The 25043-nt window shown below is 27.4% G+C and overlaps 1 protein-coding gene across 4 annotated transcripts in view; it reads right to left on the bottom strand.

Moving 5' to 3' along the window:
- The window catches only part of LOC129961846 (protein fantom-like), a 43627-nt gene extending 34862 nt beyond the window's left edge, over positions 1-8765 (bottom strand). Inside the window, exons 1-9 of one of the 4 annotated variants that reach the window (XM_056075433.1) lie at positions 8741-8765; positions 7817-7876; positions 6928-7069; positions 4836-4900; positions 4588-4682; positions 3510-3590; positions 2763-2839; positions 1411-1485; positions 764-836 (exon numbers count right to left, since the gene is read on the bottom strand). In XM_056075433.1, coding sequence (XP_055931408.1) covers positions 764-836; positions 1411-1485; positions 2763-2839; positions 3510-3590; positions 4588-4682; positions 4836-4900; positions 6928-7069; positions 7817-7868 — 660 coding nt within the window. In that variant the 5' untranslated portion in view covers positions 7869-7876; positions 8741-8765. Of the gene's footprint in view, positions 1-763; positions 837-1410; positions 1486-2762; positions 2840-3509; positions 3591-4587; positions 4683-4835; positions 4901-6927; positions 7070-7789; positions 7877-8245; positions 8516-8740 lie in introns of those variants that run through there. The other 3 variants (XM_056075432.1, XM_056075431.1, XM_056075430.1) reach the window with 3 other exon arrangements.
- Positions 8766-25043: the final 16278 nt, after the last annotated feature.

Below are 25043 nucleotides of genomic sequence, written 5' to 3' on the forward strand. Positions count from 1 at the left end.
CCTTTTTATTCATAAAGTATTATGAATTGGCTGTAATCATATTACAGCCAATATGGTTAGTAAAGTATTATTATTGATAATTATCATCACATTAACCATAGCACATATATTTCCAAATAAATAAAATTACTGAAGAAAAATAAATATGAAACCAATAAAAAAAAATACTGCAAATGCTATATGACATTTGATTTAATTTTATATAGTAATAAAAAAACAGCTTCCAATTTTTAATATATTTTGAACAAAACAATTATCAATAGTGGGTTCTAAATTTAATTTTCAGTGTTTTTATTAAATCCACAATATAATTCATAAGTGCTCAGTAAAATTAAAAAAAAATATTGTTAATAGTTATAAGAGTAATTTTTAATAAGTAAGTAATAAGTAATTTAAGTATGAGTAATTTAATAAGTAATTTTTTCTTTCCCACTATGTATTTTCTAAATTATTTGATTGACTGAAACCATTTACAAATCATAATAAAATACGTATTTTAAACTTCATTAAAAAAATATTGCATGTTTTTATTTCAAATGATATAGCAAAATGTTTCAATATAAATATTTTATAAATCATACAAGCAAACAAATCATTTTGCAAAATTTAAAAAAAAATCTTCAAGATATTAATATATGTCTAAAAGATTTTTGAAATATTTACATAAATTAATGCCTATATCTGTGCATATATAATATGATAATTTTAAATGGAATTTAATTTTTTCAATTAAACATTCAATATATTAGTATTAACATATTACATTTTGTTTAATAACTTCATTTTCTTGCTGATACATTTCAATTTCATTCCTTTGATTAGAAACCAGCATTTTCCTGAAAAAAAAAATATTATATGTGAATATTATAAAAAATGTGAATATTATATCACAAAAAAAAATGATTAAATTAAAACTAGTTACTAAAGAATCGCCAGAGCTGATGGGCAAGAAGATTGCCACTAAAAGAAAATTAATCAACAAATTTTTTGTGTTAATTTTCTTCAATATGCATAAAATATTTTTAGCATTTTTGAAGGATGTGAATCACTAAAACACATGTTTTTAAAAAAATTGCATAAATAAAAAAAAATCAAATTTATAATTAAAATTTTATTTATAAGTAAATCTTTATTCAAATATGATGCAATACATGTTTGTGATCATAACTATAATTCAATTAAAGAACAGTGTTATTCTATCTGATCCAATATTGAAACCTATATTGACCTATATAAAGTGAATGCAGGAATTTTTAAAAGTCCTTCTAGGAATTTTAGTTGTTAGGATGACTAATTTGCTTAGTTCAACCATAATTAAGACAAATTAATAAAAGAATTTCTAAAACTTCAGAAGGACAGCACTAAAGTAATAAATCGTAAAGAGTATAGTGCAAAACAGCAGGGACTCACAAATTAGATAATTCAGTTCTAGCTTCTTCTAATAAGCCTAAAGCATAAGATGGGATTGGCAAAGAAGCTGTTTTCCTAAAATGAAGAATACATAAAAACTTGTAATATCAGTAAGCAATTAACATTTCAAATAGGAAAAAAAAAGAACATTTTAATAGAGAAAGTACAAAATTTTAAATGGAAATTTTTGTAATAAAAATGATTATATGTGTAAATAAGAGATCTTTCTTATTGTGATTATGAAAATTCAAGAAAGTTTAATGAAAATATTTATTACATGTAATAAATTTTTTAAAAAAAAACCCCTACTAAATAAATTACTTGTTGGCATTTTGTTTCTAATGGCCTAAAGCAGTGTATCAAAATTCAATAATTTTGTAGCCATTAAAAAACTGAATTATCATATTTTTCAGAGAATCAAATATTTTGAATATATTTTCAATAATAACAAATAAGAAAACCTACAACTCCACCTCATTATTAAAAGCATTACATTTATTTATAAGCATTATCAATTGAAGTTTTAAAATTTGTTATTACTATAAGTGAGAATGGTATTTCAATACATAGATGTCAAGTGTTATTTATATATCTACAATCCAAAATACACAAACAAATTTAAAAATATAATATAAAATAAGCATAACAGTTAAATTTACAGTTTATTAATGAAATGAGCACAAATATATATCACAAAAAGAGAAAATCAATAGTAAGTTTTCAATTTATTCTGTTGATTTACCATTTATTAGTTTTTATCACCAGTTTATAAAAATGTTAAGAATGGAATAACTTCTCCTGCACATTGATATAATTTTAAATTTGCATTTCAGTGTATTTAAGTAGCCAGATTAAAAATGTATGAAATAACAACATCATGAATAAGCTTTCATATTTAGAATTCGGTTAATATATAATGTAACTGTATATAATTCAGTCATAAATAACAATTGATTTAACAAAAAAAAAAATATAAAAATTAAGGAGCAATTTAAATAAATTAATTCTTTGTCAACCTTGAATCTTTAAAATCAAGAAAATTCTAAGATATGCCAAAATATTGCATTTCTCAATATATAATAAATTCTATTCTATAATTAAGTTTCAAATAAATACATTCAAAAATGAGACTGATTGCAATTATAATATGATACCATTTAATGCAGCATGCTGTACAGATGAAATTATTTATAAATATTCGCTATTAATACATGCACATTGATAATCCAAGTGCATCATTGAAATAATTTTTATGACTGATTTAAAAAAATTAATCCACATCACTTTTTAAAAAATAAAATCACATTTTTTTTTTTTTTTTTTTTTAAATAAGTAAAGGGCACAAAACATACCTAGAGGGATTCTGAATATTTTTTCCTCTTAAATTAATTGATGATACATATGGTGAATTTCCTGATTTAAAATTACCCTAGAAAAAGATATATATCGAAAAAAAATTATTAATAATATTATCATTTGAAGAATTACAATAAATACATGCAAGTAATTAAGAGGAATGTTAGTTTCTAACGTTAATGATATAAAACTTAAACAATAATTAATAATATTTTTATTCTGAAAAATAATTTCTTTAAAAGAAGGAAATAATTGCATACGCTAAAAGCAAACTTAAGTCCCCCTCCAAAAAAAAAGAAGAAAAAAAAGCAACATTTTTAAATAAAAATAAATTACAAATAATCAATTTACATTACTAAGAAGATTTTTAAAAAAAATTCAATTAAATTTAAACAATTAGTTGCATATAATAATTTTTTTTATAAATATAAGTTATTTTCAAATAATTTGTGAAGAAATATAATCAACAAATGACTTTTTTCTACTTTAGTCTTCAAAATATGTATAAAAATAGGTCTGGTTAATAATAATTTGTTGAGACTTTTTATTAGACTGACAGCAGTTTTCAGTAAACAAAAATGCTGGTATGAGCCAGCTTTTTCTATTATAGCATCAAAAATCAGCCCAAATGTATAAAAGATAAACAGAATATTTGTGCAACCAATAATAGCTTTTTTTTAGTGAAAGATTGCTGTATATACATAAATTTATTGAAATGTAATGAATATATTACACACACTTACTGAATTTACTTTAGGAGGAATATGACTGTATGGATTAGGACGTCTAACCTGCATAATGACTTGCTGTTTTGCCACTAAGGCCTGTTAAATAAAAATTTATAAAATTAATGATTTAAACATAACAAATAATGTTTACTTTAACATAAATTGCAATTTATAAAATCTTGCTGCAATTTTTATTTATTTACTATTATTCAAAGACTTTAAATTGTATGTTCTGGGAGAAGGTAGCAGTTGTTTCCAATTTTACAAAAATTAAATACATCATCTAACGTAGAATTTATTCTTATGCCACATTAAATAGTCAAACACTTTATTTGATTTTCATATATATGTATTAAAAAATAATGCAAAATAAAATTCTCTCATAATCACTTACTTGAAATGACAGATCCTTATTAAGTTATTATATCGCAATTGAAAATATGTTATAAAAACTATTAAAAATTACTTTATTTAAAATAATCTCAGATAGCAGAAATAAATTTAATTTTTAAAATGTTAACAAATTTTCCTAAAAAAACAGAGTTTTTGAAGAAAATAATTTCTTTTATAATCCTCTAACCTAGATCATAAAATTAGCTGATGTATAATTAAGTAATTAATTCATGGAGATTACATACACACACACAGACATATAAATATAGAGAGATTTACATAATATATATGGATAATTTATTAATGAGAAATATTTCAAGATTATGATAAACCATGTCAGCTAGAGTTTAAAGGAATAAATCTTTCACTACATGATGAATTTATTTTAACATAGAAATTACAAAAGAACTTTTACAAATAATACACATTGTCATAACATAATCTACTCAATCATATCCCACAAAATTACTTTCACACACACACTAAAAAAAAAAATAATTGTGAAACTGTTTTAAAATTTCAACAGAAGAAAGAGTAAAATCCATTTATGAATATTAGCTATTAAAATAGGAACTTATCAAATAAACTAATCTCAACAGGAAAGTACCAAATATCTTAATTAAAAAGTGACATTCATCATATTCATTAAGAAAAAGTGTAGTTTCTGAAATGAAAATCTTCATCTTTCAAATTCTATTACTTTTTCTCTCAAATGAGTGTTAGTTTTCTCAAGCTGGCGAATTCTGTCTTGAAGATCTTCAACCATTTCTTCCAATTCAAGATCTCTTTTGTGACCTACAACAGATTCATTCTTTTTAAAGAGTAACAATTTATAACAGATTTGATTAATCAAACTTTCCATTATGCATTTTAATCTAACTTCATTATAATTTCTGTAGGTGAAGATAGATAAGTATATATCAATAAATATAACCACAATCAATTTACCTGGACTATATGATAATTCCAATGATTTTTTCTCACGTAATAATCGAGTCATTTTGGTTGCCAGCCTGAAATGGTAAGCAAGCAGATTAGAAATAATAATTTCTTTTTGTTGTAACTTCTAGAAATTTGGCAAATCTCAGAAAGCAATTTGATATGAAATTTGTTTAAATTGATTGCACTTCTAAATATTAATAACACAACTAACAAATTTACAAGTAATTAGTTTCACCCAATAAAATTTATTCAAAATATACAATAAATTAGGTTTAGAGTTGATGATATGGTTAACATGAGATACTGTAAATATAAAATCATCTAGTTTCTCTGAATAACAGTTGTAAATATATTTCTCTGGATTTAAGTTCCTGGTTCAATGTTTTCCCATCAGCCCATTTGTTGGTCCCCCATATTAAGCTTTAATGATAATAATGAAAGTAGTTTCTTATGATTTACACCCCCCCAAGGGGGGGGGTTAACACCACTATTCTTTTGGTCTCTTGAAAAGTATGGAAGAGAAAGGAATAATGTAAAATATTCATTGTTAAATAAACTCACAATATTATCAGAATCAGTAAACTCTTGTTTCTTATCTCATTTAGCCCCTTAGAGATAAAACAATTTTTTAAGATGTTAAATAAAATAATTTTGAAAGGTGTAACTCATATTTCAATTCCCTTACATTAGATTTACATATATATAATATAATAGATAGATGGAGATGGTTCATGAATTTATATCATTAAAAGATATCTTATCCTTTTTAGACATTCTACAAACTATACATTTTTTTTTCACCTTAAAAACAGATGAAAAGGAGAAAAGTTACAAATTCTGATAAAAACTGAAACCATTAATGACAGACCTATGACTTTCTAGAACAATTAAATATATTATTCAAAATTCTGATCCCGAGAACCAGATGGATTTATAATGGAAGAAAGGATCAAAACATTAATTTATGATTGACTCAGGGCATACAAACTCTAATTCGAAGACATTATTAGCAGTTTCGTTTCAGAGAATCTGATAAATTAATGCTGAAAAAAGGGGAGGGGGATAACTCAATTTATAATTGGATCAAGAAAAAAAACAGTCTTCAGTCTGACAAAAAGAGTTGTGAAGAATATAAATTTGTGAAGATGTTTGAAATACAAATTTCATTATTATGGAAGTTCAAAAAAATTATATTACATATATATGTATATATATATATATATATATATATAAAGATATTTTTTTAAATAACTTAATTCATAATTCATTTCCTAATTTTTATCTTAAATTAGTCCATGTTATTTCTTTCTAAAATATTCTTTCATTTCCAGATACAAATCCCACTTTAAAAAAAAATATTTTTAACATGCACTTAAAAAAATAGCTGACATTTAATTTTTCCACAATTTGAACAGAAGGATAAAAATCCTTAACACCCATGCATTTCTTTCAAAGATACCAAAGAATCCCTTTCCTAAACTGATATATGTCAAAGAAATTCTTATTACAATCTCATAGTAAAATCATTGAAGAGAAAATTTCTGCATCTTTTGCTTTTATGTTTCAATATCACCCGTTTCTATGTATAAAGCATGGCTCCCATAGTAAAATAAATTAAAGTTTATTCAAACAGTTTCTTCTTTCCAGTCAAGCATCTGTAAAATTATGTTTACAATACTATATATGTGTATAATGATAACTCATAATTTAATTTAAATTATAATTATTTTTCTAATTTTCATCTTAAATTAATTCATATTATTTTATTTTTAAATTTTATCTTATTTCCTGATCCCACCTTTTTATTCAATTGTTTCATACATGTACTCTAGAAAAGTGACGACTCAATAATTCTCAAGCTGCAAGGAAAGAGATAAAAATAAAGAAAGAGATAAACACCCATAACATTCCTTCCAAAAATATCTAAGATTAAGCTAAATTATGTAATTTTATACATAGAAAACTTCTAAACAAAATGGACTGTAATAAAGTAATTTGTCAATATTTTTTTTATAAATATTTAAAAAGGATATATATCTATTAAAAAGAAAAAACAAGATTTATATAAAAAAAGCAGCTTTTTTTAAGTATGAATGACCTTTTTAATTCATCTTCTTGTTTTTTAGCAGCTTTTTTCAACTGCCAATTTTCTTCTTTAAATTTATAAAATTGATCTTCTAAATCAGCACGTGAAAGATGAAGTCCAAATCGTTTCTCAGGAGAAAAGTGTTTTTCAGTTGCTAAAAACAGATTTAAGAATTTTTCACTTCACAAATATCATTTAATACTCTATAACATAAATTTTAACAAGAAAAGAAAGATAGCTATATAATTAAAAGAGTAAAATAATTTTTAAAAATTTCATTTATTATTGTCATTTAATAAAAGAAAAATTCAAATATATTATTTTAATGTAATAGGTCAAGATATATGAATATAATCTTGAAAACTGATATATTAAACAGAATAATCCTCAGATTTACATTTAAAGGAGTCCAAAAATGCTTAAAGATGTTTTTAATTCCAATTTGTAAATTTATAAGGCTAATATTACTTTTTGGTAGATCATAATGGCACTTAGTAACACAATATTATATTATTAAATAATCATAAATGTTTTATTCTTTAAATATTCTTGATCAAATAATTTTCATTGTATGAAAAAAAAATTAAAATAAGTTCATAACAAACAAAATAACATCTGAAGACTTTTAGATTTATAAGACATAATATGCACAAACATTCACAATGAATATTTCAAACTAATAAAAAGATTTGAAAAATGCATCATTTAACATGCATTTTTCTTTTATTGAACATATCTACAATTCAAGAATAATCACATTTTAAATGCTAATTTTCTAATTAGCATGGAATTTGAATGCATGCTCTCTATTAATCTGATAATATACATAACTTATGATAAAATCAGCATAAATATTCAAGCAAATGGTGCATACGATTGAGATCTGTAGATGATGCAATACCTCCTTTTACTTCTTTGATAGGAAAAATGTCTCTGTCTGGATCATCCGCCATCGTAATTTCTGATTAAGGAAATACAGATAATATTTCAGTACGATTTTCAATAACACATTTTTATACTTCTTAGCAATATAATGATTGAAACAAATAAGAAAAACTTTTGAGATTAGTTAGTTAAAAGTTAAAACTAATTATGACTTATTGTACAAAATACATCAATAACCATATTAAGTTATGCTGCTTAATTTAATAAGTTTGAAGAACCATACTTTAATTACTTCCACTGGCCGCTTTCTAAAAATTTATAATTTGTAAATATCAAATTAAAGATATATATTTCAGTTAAATATTTTTTCAAATAATACAAATCATGTGAATATATAAGATAATTTTTTTCCTTTTTTTTATTTTTGCACAAAAAATTAACCTACCATAGATATCATAGAATAATTTTTAAGCGTTGTCGTAGAAAACGGACGTTAAGATATACTAGCAAATAAAGCATTTATCTAAAGTTTCAAATAATGTTATTTGATTTTTTAAAAGAATTTTTTATTTATTTTTATTATTATAGCCCATATATGTAAAAATCGTCTTTACAGAGAAAAAAAAATCAATATAATTGCTGTTTCACCACAGCTTCTACTCTAGTTATATATGCTGCTTGAATAATGAAACTGAAACACAGCGATACGGGTTTGAAGTTGTATACAAAACAAACCAGCATGTTGCCACTATTCTTTAATCATTATTGCTTCATTTTTTAAATAATATTCTTTCCCGTTATTATAGATGATAAGCTATTTGTTTTCATCAAAAACTAGCTTTTAATTCAAAGCAATAAATTATAATCCATGATTCTGAAAACAAGAAGAATTCAAATGGCGTCAGATCTCCGTTTTATTTAAAACCAGACATTCACGAACCTGTCTGAAATTAATGGTCTTTAGCTACATTTCCGGGGTTTTTGACAAGGTATCTTTTACACTACAGACAGGTAGAGGAAATATTCATTAGCATTGGCATTAAAATGAATATCTAAGTCAGGAGCCCCACGCCAATCAAAAGATGGCATTCCAGAATTGATCGTCACGGTGTAGAACAGATCAGATTCAACGCGGAATAGAAGATTAGATATCCGATTCATTCAAGTTTTCATCAGTTAACATTTCTCGTGCCATTTGGGATGAGAGTTCCGTGAATGGAGTTTTAAAGAGATAAGCTAAAATGCAAGTTATGAGGGTTATTATGTACTTTCGAAAGGATTGTTCAAAGCGGATGTTGAGTTTCTCATGAATGGTTTTCCTCAATGAATGGCATGATAAATAGAATGTGAGAGAGGAGACAATCAAAGTTTTGTAAATGAATAATTTGGTTCTTCTGCTGATGAAATTAGATTTTAAATATTTCTGTAGTCCAACAAATCATCTGTTTAGCAGATGTGACTCTGTTTTAGGGATGACGAATATTTTACGAGCAGTAACTAAGTAATCAATATCAAAAAGTCACAAATACCAGTGATCAATACTAGAGATGCATAATCCAAGATTTTTTTGAATAACACATAATTTTGCTATTGTTATTTTTAAATATTTGTTCCAAATATCTGTTATTTCACTCATATTATTAATTAAAAATTATTAATTAGTATTAAATATAAAATTTATTAATTGAAATTAATATTTAATTTACTAATTTAAATAACGTGTGATTGAATAAATTTATCTATTTCAGCTTACTTGTTAAATTTTATTTCTTTCAAAACTATTCATTTAATTTCTTTATTGGAGTAAACCATTTTTTGAAAAATTTGAATTAAATATATATGTCATTTCTTGAAAATGTTTACTTTAGTTCTCTATTCTACTAATAGATGGGGCCAGCAGTAAACAGAATAACAAATTATAAATAAAAAGCAGTAAACTAAATTATCTTTATGGAATAGTGCATTCTCAAGTGCGAATATCGGAAAGTCAAGGTCACTCCCATAAAGTGGAGTGGTGACTTCACGCTTTGCAGTGAAGCCACTGCTCCGATAAGTTTCAATGATATGCAATTCAATGATCTGATAATTCCAAGAATTACCGGTCTGTTCACTTCAGTGGGTGAGGGACTTTCCCTATGCAAGATTGAACTCTTGTTCGAGAGCTTCCATTTGACAGATCGTATCAATTGTTACTTTTTATCATGATCCAAGACCTGTAATCGGAATATCACCAGTAAGACCGTATTAAGGATTTGAATCACACCCCTCTTTAAAAAGTATTGATCACTGGTATTTGTGACTTTTTGATATTGGTTACGTAATAACTGCTCGTAAAATATTTGTCATCCCTAATCAATTGAGATGCATAATCCACGATTTTTTGAATAACAAATAATTTTGCTTTTGTTATTTTTACATATTTGTTTCAAATATCTGTTATTTCAATCATATTATTAATTAAAAATTATTACTTAATATTAAATATAAAATGTATTAATTGTAATTAATACTTAATTTGCTAATTTAAGTAACATGTGATTGAATTAATTTATATATTTCAGCTTACTTCTTAAATTTGATTTTTTTCAAAACTATTTATTTAATTTCTTTATTGGAGTAATCCATTTTCTGAAAAATTTGAATTAAATATATATGTCATTTCTTTAAATTGTTGACTTTAGTTCTATATTCTACCAATAGATGGCGCCAGCAGTAAACGGAATATATGCAAAGTCAAGTCATAAGCAATTAAAAGGATTTGTATGGAATAGTGCATCATCAAATGCGAATATCGGAAAGTCAAGGTTACTCTCATTATCTCATTAAGTTTACACTTTCCAGTGAAATCACCGCTCTGATAAATCACCGCTCTGATCAATGATATGATAGTTCCAATAACCGGTCCGTTTAACTTTTCAATCCATTCACAGATTTCTCCTTTTCTGTTTTGTTCGAGAGCTTCCACTGGACAGATCGTATCGATTGTTACTTTGCAGTGAAGTCACCGCTCCGGTAAATTTCAGTGATATCGTTTCTCTTGTTACTTTCTATCGTGATCCAAAACCTGTAATCGAAATATCACCAGTAAGATTGTATCAAGGATTTGAATCACAACCCTCTTTAAAAAGTATTGATCACTGGTATTTGTGACTTTATGATATTGGTTACGTAATAACCGCTCGTAAAATATTCGTCATCCCTAATCTATACTTTTCAAAGTGGGGGTGTGATTTAAATCCTTGATACGATCTTACTGGTGTTATTTCGATTACAGGACTTGTATCACGATAGAAAGTGACATTCGATACGATCTGCCCAATGGAAGCTCTCGAGTTCAATCATGCATAGGCAACGTCCCTTACCCACTGATGCCCTTTCCAGGAACAGACTTCCCACAAACAATTGTGGAAGCCGGCGGGACCTATTGATCACAAGTAGAGTGATTCCTATTTCACAGAGAGTCAGATCTGAGCTCCCCCTGCCCATCCCATGATAATAACTATCACTGGAAGTTATACGCGGCTTGTTGAAAACACGAACGAAAATAAGTTTTCTTTCGCACTCAAGTCTCCACAGAAAAGTATTTATTTTGAAAAATAAAAACTCTTCTCTGAAAAAGAGGATCAATATCTTTCATTTAATAGGCAATTACTAAACATATGTGGAGACTTGAATATGTTTTTTTCTACACCACTTTTTCTGATATTTGCAGTTTTATTTTATTTTCGGCTTTTTGCATCTTTAAAAACTTTAATTTGAAAAAAAAAAAATTGTAATCAGAATAATTTTATTTTATTATTCACCAAATTTTAAATTGATAATTTTTTAAGAATCTCGTTTGAAACCGCTGGCAAATATATTTGCTTCACTAATCTTGATTATGATTTTTGTAGATTTCAATTCAAAATTGTCCTAAAGTATAGTTTAGTTGACTTAATGTAAAAAAAAAAGAAAAAAAAAATCTAAAATGCAAGATCGCCGGAGACTATACGATTTTATGCAAAAAAAAAAAGAAAGTTATTAAAACTTTCTGAAAAAATGTTTTTAAATGACATTTGGATATACACTAGGGATTTTTTTTATTTGGTTGAAAACTTCATTCCAAGTAATGATAATAATTATTAAATTTGTCGTTTATTGTATAATACCATTTGTTATAATTTGAATTTTAATGCAGTTGTGTATCGTATAAGATTCTTGCTTAGTTTTTATTTTATTGCAAAATCAAATTAGTCTCTTCTTTATTTTTATGAGCACAAAAGAATACATTCATATTTTTGGCAATGTTGAAGGAAATTTCACCTATAGAAAATGTGTGAAAAAAGTTCAAATCCTAAGTCCCTTTTGCGGTAAATTTGCAGAGTAGTGTAGTAGAATAAGACTATTAATGAAAAAGAAATTGAAAAAATTTAATACAGCAAAAATATTTTTCGGGAGGTTACGAGAAGCAAACATAATATTCGCAACATTTTAGTAAATATTATGAAGAAATGTAGTATAGTAAAAATTAATAAAAAGGCAGAGTAAATAATTAAGATTTTAACTCATTAATGGTTATAAAATATTCTAACAATACTATTTTTTCGGTACTATGAAATAAAATCAGTACCACTTATTCTTAAAAATGCACACACACATACACACACACAAAAAAGATACAAATACGTATTTTAATAGCTGGATAAGAAATGAACTCACCTCATATAAAATTATACAAATATATACATTTTTTGTTTGTTTCAAGAATTAAATCTTTCTCTCCAATTTCGAGAAATAAATTTACAATTCAATGTAATAAAAATGTTTTAATAAGTTTAAACATTTTTTTTTAATTCATGAGATCGGGCACATTTAATTATTAACAACTATAACCTAATTAAAGCAAAAATTATAAATATTTGTTGTTTTTATTTTTACATAAGTTTTATGCAGTGTTCCATGAAACAGGATTACCAATTCCCACACAGATTTGCTGCGTTTTGAAACTACGAGGCAATTTTAATTTTTCTCAGAAAAGGAAAAAAAGAAGGGTTTATTCTTCTCACAAAGCGAAAATTCGACGAGATAAGCACCACTGACACTGCTTTCGGGTAGCTGGGAATTAATTAGCATTTCTACTGGGCGGAAAATCTGCAGAAGGGGAAAGCAGTATCTTGCCCAATATGTGATACTTCAAAGTAGTAAACAATGCAGCAAATGTTAAACAATGTAGGAAATAGGAAAATTCAATTTTAAAAGAAATTTCATTTCGGAGCAATGCATAAATATATTACGGCATCCGTCCTTAAAAATTAGATTTAAAGCACACATTTTTTTAAAAAAAGAGTTTATATTTTTTCAAAATACTTTTTAAAGATTAAAAAAAAGTCTATAAAAGGAATATAAAATTAGTTATGCTTAGGATAATCCATTCATCTAATGATTCTTTCTAATTGTATATAAAAGATGAATGGTTTCATTTACAAAGATCTATGTAATCAAATCCATAAAAGTATTATTTTATATGAGAAATATTTACACTGTAACATTTTTTTGAAAATACATTTAATAGAAAAAAATATAAATCCTCTTTGTTGTATAATGCGTGGAAAATAGTCAAGTAAAAAAAAAAAAAAAAAAGATTTTTTTAGCTATATTAATATAAAATTAATCATTCTCAGGTTAATATACCATGAAATCTCATGATAAACACTGATAATGCTTCGTTATCAAAAACAGCAGAAATGAAACAGAATTAACAAAAAATGCATTACAAATTCAAGTAAAATGAATTTCAAGTTTCCTCAGCATTGATATTTTTGCCTTGAAATACTGAAAAAATAATATTTTATTCTTAATGCTTAAAAATTTATACACGATCGATCATTCTTAAGTAATGTATTAAAAAGACATCGAAGGTACATAAATTTTATGTACGATATTAAGGAAAAATCTTAAAATTGGCAATAGGCAAATATGTTGTAAGTGGGAAAAAAGAATAAAAAGAGTCGCGGATTACCTTCAATCTAAAACCGCAAATGAAAACCGTATTAACATTACGCTATCAAAACTTAAGCAGACGATATCTCTGGAAGAAATGAAAGGGAATCGGCTGATCCCCGACCCACCAGTGAGTGAAAAGGAAATCTCAGAAACACAAAACATTCTTCTCTTGTGTCCTGAGGGTCCCATCCCCGTAACGCGAATAAAGGGAAAAGCAGAAATCTGTGAATGGGTTGAAAAGTGAACGGACTGGTTATTCTTGGAATTATCGTATCATTGAATTGTATATCACTGAAATTTATCGGAGTGGTGACTTCACTGGAAAGTGCGAAGTCACATCTCCGGTTAACGGTAGTGACCTTGATTTTCCGATATTCGTATTTGATAATGCACTATCCCATATAGATCATTTTTAACTGCTTGTGACATGACTTTCTGATTGCATATAATCTATTCCCTGCTGGCGCCATTTATTGGCAGAATATAAAACTAAAATAAACATTTTAAAGATATATATTTTTAATTCAACTTTTTCAGAAAATGGTTTACTCCAATAAATAAATTAAATAAATAATTTTGAAAAAAATGAAATTTAAAAGGTAATCTGAAATAGATAAATTCATTCAATCACGCGTTACTTAAATTAGTAAATTAAATATTAATTGCAATTAATACATTTTATATTTAATACTAATTAATAATATGATTGAAATAACAGATATCTGGAATAAATATTTAAAAATAACAATAGCAGAATTATTTGTTATTCAAAAAATCGTGGATTATGCATCTCTACTCTGTTGCGAACCTCCGGCTTAATATCGTGTTCAGTTCGCGCTTAAGCTATTATTTTCCTGTTTCAAACTAAGGCTTATTAAAGCTGGCACAAGCCATATATTTAATTTTATTCAGGTTAATGCCAAAATGCATCTTGCATGTTTCAGCTTCCAAAGGAAGGAAGGCATTGTTTATCCTAATAACACAAGATAGTGTACGATATCTCCACGATGTTTTTCGATATTCTAAATACCGGCTAGTATCGTGAAGATACCGTAGCATTGTTGTAAGGCATTTTAGGCTAATTGAGTAAGTGCTTCTGGGGTTCTAGCAACAAAACAAATGTCATTAGCAAATATAAAAATCTGCACAGTTTTATTAAAAATTGTTCCTCAAGTGTTAATGTTATACCTTTTGAAGGGCGAGATTGAACAGAAGATAAGTCAGTGCATTTCTCTATCTGAGGCCATTTAAATGACGATTAAGTTCTTATAGGTTATTCTGAATTTTGTCTCTTACTTTAGTTCTTCTCAAGGTAAAAGTGGCTAACTTGATCAGTTTTTCAGATATACTAAACTCTGTCATTGACTCTATAAGCACTTTCCTGTTTACTAAGTCATAAGTAATTTTAAAATTCATAAAAAATATTAATATATCATATTGTCTTTTTCCTTTTCCATGATATGTTTTAAGTTAAAGATCTGTTCCGTAATTGATATTCCATTACAGAATCGGCATTGGTAAACATCAATGATGCTTTTTCAGTACAAGCAACTAAACTGTTTAATAACATGTTGGAGAATGATTTATAAAAGTAGCAGAGCAGGCTGATACCTCCTTAATTTTAGAGCTCCAAGACATATCCTTTTTTTTTTTTTTTTTTTTTTTTTTTTTTACGTACGAGGCAAATGATGCACTTCACCATTCCTCTGGTAGAATTTCGTGGATATGATTTTCTCTGAATAACATGCAGAACTAATTAAAACCGATGATGAAAATAATAGCACAATAGAATCAGCGATATTACTAGAGTCTGCAAGTTACGGAATTGTGTAATTTGTTAAGTTTGAGTGACTAAAGTTCTCTAAGCCCTATTTCTACAAATAACAAAGAAGAATATGTGTATATCTGCGCTCTACAAGCCTACCATCTGATCTCCAGCTATAATTTGGCACTTAGATATCTTGAGAGGAAAGAAACAGTATCTGAGAGCGATACATATTTCTTTGAAATTTTAATTAATTAAAAATTAAGCTGAATCTTGACGTTTAACCGAAATAACGTTAGAAAATATTATAGTACGAAAACAATTTTTACACAGCTTAAAATTCAGAACCTTATTTTTGTAATAATATCAGCTTAAGGTGCACGTACACACTTGAAATTTCGAAAATCTTTCAAAATATCGATTTTTTTTTTATTGCTTCAAAATGTTCTTAGATCCTATAGCTTTCAAACGATACCAAGATGTTGCCAATATTCGGAATATTTCTCGAGTTATAATTATTTTTCTTGAGGTACTTTCACTAAAAACTCCAGTTTCGGCTTTTTTAAACTCATTTTATGAAGAATGATATTTTAACTATGTTGCTTCATTCAAACAATCATAACTCAACAAGAAATTAACGAAATACAATTATTTATACATCAAAATAATCTGTATGAAACAGTGGATGTTTTGTGCCTCAATCAAAGTTAATAAATTTTTAATACCTATTTAAAAGTTAAAATGACAGAAAAAATCTCGCTTTTTCTATTCATCGTTGATGAAAAAATTGTTAAAAAAACTATATATTTTTATAACTTGATTGAGGCAGATAACATGAAGACTAATATTAGGCATAGTTTCCAACTGGAACTGTGTGTTTGTAGAAATTAGAATTTAAGATATCATGTTTCAAAAATATGCTAATTAGCTCATTAAATATTATTTAATTAATTAATAATTAGTGTAATATGGTTTTTTCTCCCTGAAATGAGTTTAAACAGATATTAATGACTTACTGTAAAAAAACTGGATTTTTAAAGTTAAAATTTAAAAAAATCTTCTAGTGTGTACGTACACCTTAACAGACATGAATACTTTCTCTTAATTTGGCAACTTTAAAAAAGATAAATATATTTTGCTAATTTCCAACAGCAGATTATATTATTACCTTGAAATTCAAACAGTTTCTATTAGTATATCAAATATTTGATTACGTGATTTTTTTTTCGATTGCTGAAAACTAACGAAAGATTCTGCTCAATGTTCGTGTTCTTTATACAAAGCAAATAATTCGTGAGAGGGGCCTTTCCGTATCCGCATGATAATGGCAAAAATAGTTATGAAATATAGAATAGAACAATTATAGCTATTAACATGTAATATCTGGCAATTAATCGCTAACATGGAATTGACATATATGCATCATTAAACATAGTGTATATTTTGGATATATTTTTCTAACCAATCAAAAGCAAAATTTGACACAGAAATACTACTGTAATAGCAAAATCACATACCGAATTTCATGTATTTATGTCATTGCGCTTTTGAATTATAGCGTTTATGAGCTCCTGAAAATACAGACAGATAGATGATAAATTCATCTAAGGGATTTGGTTCCAAATTTAATTCGTAACCACACGTTAGATGTTAAATTTCTGGACCAAATTTTATCCGTCTAACTCTCTTCATTTAGTAGTTATAATCTTAATTTATGCTCAGAACCCCTCAGAGAATGTCTCAGTACTCTTTTTTTTGGATTCAGTGTTGTCTGAAACGTGGAGACAGATCAAAATTTCGAGTTCCAGTTTGTTTGTTTTTACGCTTACAATACCTTTTATGTACTTCTCATACAAGAAAATAAATAAGTGTAGTTACAATATCATGAAAATTAGAAGACGGATGAATACGAATCAGCGTTAATAGCGCTTCAGTGTTTGCATTAGTAAAGTTTATGTACACAATAAATAGAATATATATAAGACAATAATAATAACATGTCTTGCAATTTAAATTTTATTGAATACTTAAAATAAAACCATATAAAGTTACACTTTAACTATTCAATTATAACTAAATATATTAGATACTTCGGCGAATCAGCTGGTCATTAAAAGGCGACTAGTCTTTAATAATAATAAAGATGAAAGTGTATGTGCCGTGTGTATTGACGCTCTACAATCTAGACTGTCTGAACAACAGCTATTAAACTCGACACAAACGTATTTTGGACCATGAAAATTGCAATTCAGAGTGACGTTTTGAATGTTTAATTAAAATTTTAATTAATTAAAAATTAAATAAAATGCTGGTATTTTACCATGATAATTTTCTAAAATATTACAGCTAAAAAATGCTTTTTATATGATCTTAAAATTCAACAAATTATCATTTCAATGGTACCAATTTCTTAGTCATATTATTTTCAAACTAAAATTACTTTCATTGTTGCTACTAACATTTCACCCTGGCTTTTTTTTCTTCCATCTTTGATGATCAACATTCGGATTATTTTTCTATGTTGAGAATGTCTCTGCACGATGTCTCTGCATGTTTGTAATAATGAATTTGAATAGTGTAGTAATTACAATTAATGTTTAGCACCAATAGTAAGCGATGATGAATATTTTTAAATGTTGCACATTTTTATACACTTTTAGAGAATAACTCTTTTGCTTTACATTTTGCTTTCATGCTGTAGTACGCTGATTTTTTTGTATTAAAGCACTTATATATATTCCATAATCCTTTGATATATTACATAAATTATGAACTGTCTTCTGTAGAAGATACAGAATTTTTATTTTCTTATATTTTTTATGAACAACGTCGATTACATATGGATTCCGGTTACTGATTCCGACGAGCTTAATCAGTTTCTTTTTCAAATTTAAGCAAACATTTTGGCCCAAATGACAGAAAATCAAGCAATCTCAGTACAATTAATAGAATGTCATTAAGTTCTTAAAATAGTACGAGTTACATAATTATCAGCATTTGATGTTTAAAAATATTTAGGAGAACATTAGTAATGTTAACTAATGCTGTGAACTTTTATAGTAATACGTAGCAGTGAAATTATTAGTTTTTAGAGTATTTTATTATATTTTAGTATAGTAAATTAATATATATTGTTATAGTTAATTTATTATATAGTATTTTATTGAATTTATTATAATTAGATCAGGTTAGCATTTTTGATAATGCTAGTTAGTATAATAAATTTTAATAAATTTATTGATTATTATTAAGCATATTTGGCAACAATATTTTTCACTATCATAAAATACAAGTAATTGATGCAATAAAGCGTGGCGAGAACAAAAGAGACAAAAGATACGATTTATTGGACTAAAGATTCAAATTTCTTTTATTTGCTTAATAATTTCGAGGAAATTATAGCGACATTAAGCAAATAAAATTAGCTTATTTTCTTACTAAAATAAACCTTTTAAGAAACAACTAAAAATTTTTTTCATAGATTATTATTGAGCAAACACTTATTTATTTCATATCCGTTCATTTATAAAAGGAACGAAGAAACACTTTATGTTTTTACAATCATTTAAATATTTTTTTCATGAGCAATTGCCAGTTATTAATATTATTTTATTAATAATCAGGCCAGTGAAAATTTACTATCCAATTAAAATGGATTATGCATCTCTCCTAACTGTTATCACTAGTTTCTTGAAATTCTCCATAAATAAGATATGTAACTTCCAATCCGTAATACCCATCTCCCCTAAAACGGCTAGCAGCCGCCCCAAACCGACCACGTGGATGTCATAGGGTAAATTCTCAAATCGCCCCAAACCACCCGGCTGGAATCGAGCGGGTTAACTAATTTTTATTTTAATTATTGGACATACTGGTTTCAGAGAGTCTAAATTATTTTTAAATTTGCTTTTATTTAATTCATTTGTTTAATATTTTTGATTGTGTCTAAGCAGTTTAAAAATCACGCTATTTATCGATAATTTATAATCTGTGCATTTCTCGAGAATGCCATTGTCATCTTTATAAGGGTTTTAACATATCAATCCGTGTTTAATCTCTTATCTCTCTTTTAGAATAAGGTAATGTCCACGATGCCTTGAATGTCAAATAATATAGTGAAGTTATCATAACAATTTATATAGTTATCTTGTGGTAATAGAGACTGCTAGAGGAAAAAAGAATTATTCCATTATTATAACTGTGTTCTTTCAGCATAATTATTTCTTTTATTATAACTCTCTACAGTAAAATATCTTCTTTCTGCACCATTATGCGAGCATCGTTCAAAATTCCTTCAATTGCAACTTTTACTTCTGAAAGTATTCGATTGTCAGTTATAGTATTTAGTTCTGAGGCGACGTATTTTCCAAATACATCATTTGCATCATCTGGTTTTGGCATGCCATTTGAAGATTTTTGTACCTTCGTGCCAGCAGAAACATTAACACCCCTTTCTTTCAGATCTTTCAAAACACTCTCTCCAGGTGCCTACAAAGAAAAAATAAATGAATGATTCAATTATCTGAATAATTATTTCAATACTTATATTATTAAAATGCATTTTCATTATTATGTCCCTGAAAATTAAGCAATGCATACGAATAACACAGATTTATATTGACAAGAAATTTTTTGGATTTATAAAGTAAAAAAGGTGGCAAAACTCACATTTTTATTTAACATGGTCTTACAAATCTCAAATCGATAAAGTGTCTATAATTATTTAAATAAATCTCTTGTTATATCAATTAAAAACAGCTTCAAGCAATATGGTTATATCACAATATTTGAATTTATTAATTTTAGTATTTTAATATTATATATAATTTGAAAGCAATAAAAAAATTCTGGAAAAAAAGGATGGATTCTATACCCTATAATGATACAAGATATTATACGATATCTCCTCCATGTTGTTCATTATTCTAAACGCCATTAAACGTCGTGAAGATATCGTAACGAAATTGTTGGAAATTTTATACTAATAAGATACATATGTATTATGGTGCATCTAGAGACGAGCTTGTTTGGAGACTAAACCAAATGCATGGTGCAATCTGCTAATGTCTCTCTGTAGGTATAGTAGTAATTCATTGTGAAATATTTTGAGGCATTTCAAGGAAAGAATAGATTGATAATCTATAAAGCTGGGAAAATAAAATTATATCTTGTTTGTCTGATTGAAATGATCAGAACTCTTTTAGAAATGCTTGGCTACCACATTTATTTAAAAAGATTTCAGATATGATGTCAGATCTATGGAGATAATTTCATAATGCAATTAGAGCATCGGTAACTAAAACAAAAAATTTGGGGTGTGAAAGAAGTTTAACCCTTAACTGGGGAGGTGAAATTTTAGGACTTAACTGGGGAGGTGCGGTTTACGAGACCACATTTGATTTACACTCAAATTAAATTTTCTAATGAATATATTAGTATGAAAAACTGAAAAACTTTTGCAGATATTTTTCTTGATATGTAGATATGTTTCAGAAATTTTTCAAAATATATTTTCTTTGAAAAAAGTAAATGCGTTGGAACATACATTTTCTTCTCAAATTACATGTTACAATAAATAATATTCTTGAAAAAACATATTACTTTTTACTTTTTAAATCATATTTATTTTTACAGTATATGAAGGTATATAGAAGACAATATAATATAAAATTCAACAATTATATGAAAAATAAAAAAATTGAAAAGAGGTAAAATTGGCCCTTTTTTATCGGCTTGTGCGACTTTCATAGTACGGTTTTCTAGGGCATTTCAAACATACAGGTTAAAAACTAGTACAAAAATCAATCTATAAATTCTGCATATATATACCTCTTCGTATATTGATATATTTTATAAGTTTTTCAAAATACATTATCACTAGAAAAATTAATCATGTTTGAACATACATATCAGAATCGGTTGAATACGAACTTTCATCGGAAAACTCTTTTGTACAATTATTTCTTATCACTAAAATCACTTTCTGCTTCATTTAAAAGTCTCTAGAACACTGCTTCATAATAGGATCAATAAATTGGATGATATTTCGAAGGAAGCTATAGGGTCAATCCATTCAATTGAGCTGAAAATAGAATAGGCGTGATCGAAAATCCATCGCTAGCGGTCTCACAGACCGCAGTCTCCAGTTATGGGTTAATTTCCTTCATTATGGAAGGGATGAATAGCGTATTTGGAACATAATAATAAATGAAAGACAAAGTTGAATGATAAAGGTAGATAAGTATTAAAATGTACGATGGCTCCAAAGCGTCATTAGTTGTCCCAATGAATGATATCGCTGGTAAGGATATTTAATCATAAATGTACAAGCATCTATATATGTATGCAAAAAATAAAAATATGTGTGATTTTATCTAAGATATCGCACTTTTTTTTCAGTTACGTATAAGGTAATTTTAAATGCCATTATGTAATCCCTCTCACTGATTAATATTTAGTTGCTATCTCGTTTTATTGCATGAATTTTGCTTATGCAATGATAAAGAATCTCAGAAATTCGCTATTCCACATTTTTACTTTACAAAAAGAAAACTAGGCTACTCAAAATCATACAGCTGATCGAAAAAATTTCTTTAAGCTTTGAACTTTACCACCAACTTGTCGTTTCCAATCAATATCTGACTTTAAAAAAATTTTTCAGCAAATATTTAGAACATGATTAATTATTTTCGATATCTCAACATCATTACAGAGGAAGTACTCATGTAACATAAGGCCATGAATGAATTTCCGATTCTGAGATATGCATTGATACCTTTCAAGAAAATTCATATATAAGCAAAAGGGGGCAAAAAATGAACCTCTAGTTTGAAAAATTGTAACATGATAAAGTTTTATATTTTATTTGCCTGTCCTGTTTTTGTACGACTTGATTGCATTAATTGTTGCATTCTTTGCGTAAGACCTCATCTAGTATTTCATTATGTTAACAAAAATGACTTTTGGAATAATTATCCAAAAAAAAAAAAAAAAAAAAAAAAAGGGAATTTCTAAACTCAAATATTTTGTAGTGGCAAATGTATGCAAGTGACAGATTTCACGAAACCATAAACTTGTGTCAAAATGAAATTGACGTCACAGAAAAGTTTATTTTGAATTTTATGATGATGTCAAAATGGATTTTGCGTTATAATAATACTGTGGAGTTATCTTGTCAATACATCAAAATTTCGACTATTTTTCAATTAATAAAAATTTTGAAAAACCCTTTGCTAGTGTGTCACTATTACTCAAGAAGTAACCAAGTGTCATATTTGGCAGCTGAATGTCCAAATGTCTGCTCTATGCCTTCAGCGCACTACGAGTTTTATTTTTCCCCAGTGATTTTATGTTATGAGATTCTGATAGGGGTTTCTTTGACACATGCTGATTTAGTTAAGGCGATTTAAGTATTTTTGAAAGAATGTTGCAATGCATTAAGGATTTTTATCCCTTCACCCTGGAGCGCGTGTAGTATTAATTAAATAAAGAAGTAGGAATTGGATCAGGAAATAAGAGACCATTTTAGAATGAAGTTAATATGGGTTAAATTAAGATAAAAATATAAAATTAATTAAGTTTAAATTAGATTTTAAAGTATCATTACTCACTCACACACGCAATTTGCATTTATTGAACTATAAAATTCAAAATTAAAAAAAATATACCTTAATGGAAAACAAGTGCTCATTGGATTTGATATCTGTTATTTCAGTTACAGAAGAATCACTTTCCAAACTTTGAATTGAAGAGTCATATTTTTCTGTTTCCTAAAAGCAAATGAAGACGTTGCTTACATGTCATTTATTTGAAAAAGTCAATTACTTTATCAAATTATTTGATTATTACATTTACTTATTTCAAAATACGTTATATATATATATATATATATATATATATATATATATATACTTATTATAAAGCATTGAAAAAATTATGACATAATTTTCCAGTACACATCAGTTAAAATATTTCTTTGTACTAGTATGGAGCTAAGAAGAATAAGTAGTGCATTTAGCTTTGGTATTGAACTGGTTGATTACTACTGGATACATTCTGATAATGAAGATAATAAAAATATTCAAAATTTGATACAAATTCAAGAGTTTCTTGAGATGAGTGAAATTTATTGTTTCGTGTTGTGAAACGGAAAGGAATAAAGTATCTTCAAAATCATTTTGTTCGCATAACTCAGGACGTTGAATATTGTTACATACCTGTAATTTTGCTTCTCAGTACGAATAGTGTCATCATAATAAAGATAGTTTTACAACCATCTGTATTGGATTCTGTCGGATGCCGAGCCAGTGATCCCAGAGCTTGGCGACAAACTTGGAGACAATTTGGCGACTTTGGCGACAAATTGGATAATGCTCGAAACTTTGAGAATTCTATCAAACCGTCCATTAGGAACCGAGATACGACTGATTGGTCTAGAAGATTCTAGACCCTCCTACCGAGAACTATAAAAGGCCGGCACTCTTAAGCTGTGTGGTGTCGTCGAGAATCGTCGTCGTGAAATGTAGTCGGAGTCGCCGACAAGTAACGAGTCTTCGAGAGGATAGCGAAGCAACAGCGGAGTGCCAACGTTGCGTGGAGCGAGTGCTGAACTGCTGTGTGCCGAATTATGTTGTCTACTGTGGAAGCCGCGTCGTGTCTTTTGTGTAGTAGCCAGTTGTGAGGAGTAGTGAGTCGGCAACTAAAGCGAGAAGAGACAGTGAGAAGTTCAGCCATTGGACAGACCATAGAGCGAAGCTCCGAGGATCCCGTCTCCTGCTGGATTCTGACTGGCCGCTTCGTATGCTGTGGACGATTACTACTTGTGGGCTACTGTCTGTTATAGTGTGCTACTGTGTGCTGTCCTGTGTTCGTCTCGGCTCTAAATATTTGTCGTCCGTCTGTGTATTCGTCTTCTGATTCTCCTGTCTAGCCAAAAAAGGGCAAAAAATTTTTAAATTATATATATATATATATAATTTAAAATTTTTCTAACTGCCAAAAACGTTTTGGAGCTGGAACGATTCTAAGATGGGGAGAAAAAAGCCCATCGTTTTCTAAATATCGATGTAGTCATAATCTGATAGTCACTTGATTGTTTCAAGCCGGTTGAAACTTGTTTTTCACGAAAAAAAACAAACAAAACACCTCTAGCCTCAAGGAAAAAATTTTGAAACTTGATCGGTTTTGATGTGGTTAGAAACCATCGCTCTTCTGAAGGTTGTGATTGCGAAATATGAGCCATGTGAGAGTATGATGTTTTTTTTGTCGGATTGATACCACGTGACTTAAAATACGTTCTCACATGATAATTGAAATTTGCTATCGCAAATTTCAGTTTTTTTTTTCTTTTTCTATTCGCAAACTCCAACTTAGACTAAATGAAATAGAAATATGGTGAACCCTCTAACGTGTATTCATCAACAATGACAAAATTCGTGCTATGTTATTCATATATTATTTAGAAAAAGTCATTCTGAGAGAAATCTTCAATCGCACT

Source organism: Argiope bruennichi, chromosome 2 (assembly GCF_947563725.1).
Source record: "Argiope bruennichi chromosome 2, qqArgBrue1.1, whole genome shotgun sequence".
NCBI lineage: Eukaryota > Metazoa > Arthropoda > Arachnida > Araneae > Araneidae > Argiope > Argiope bruennichi.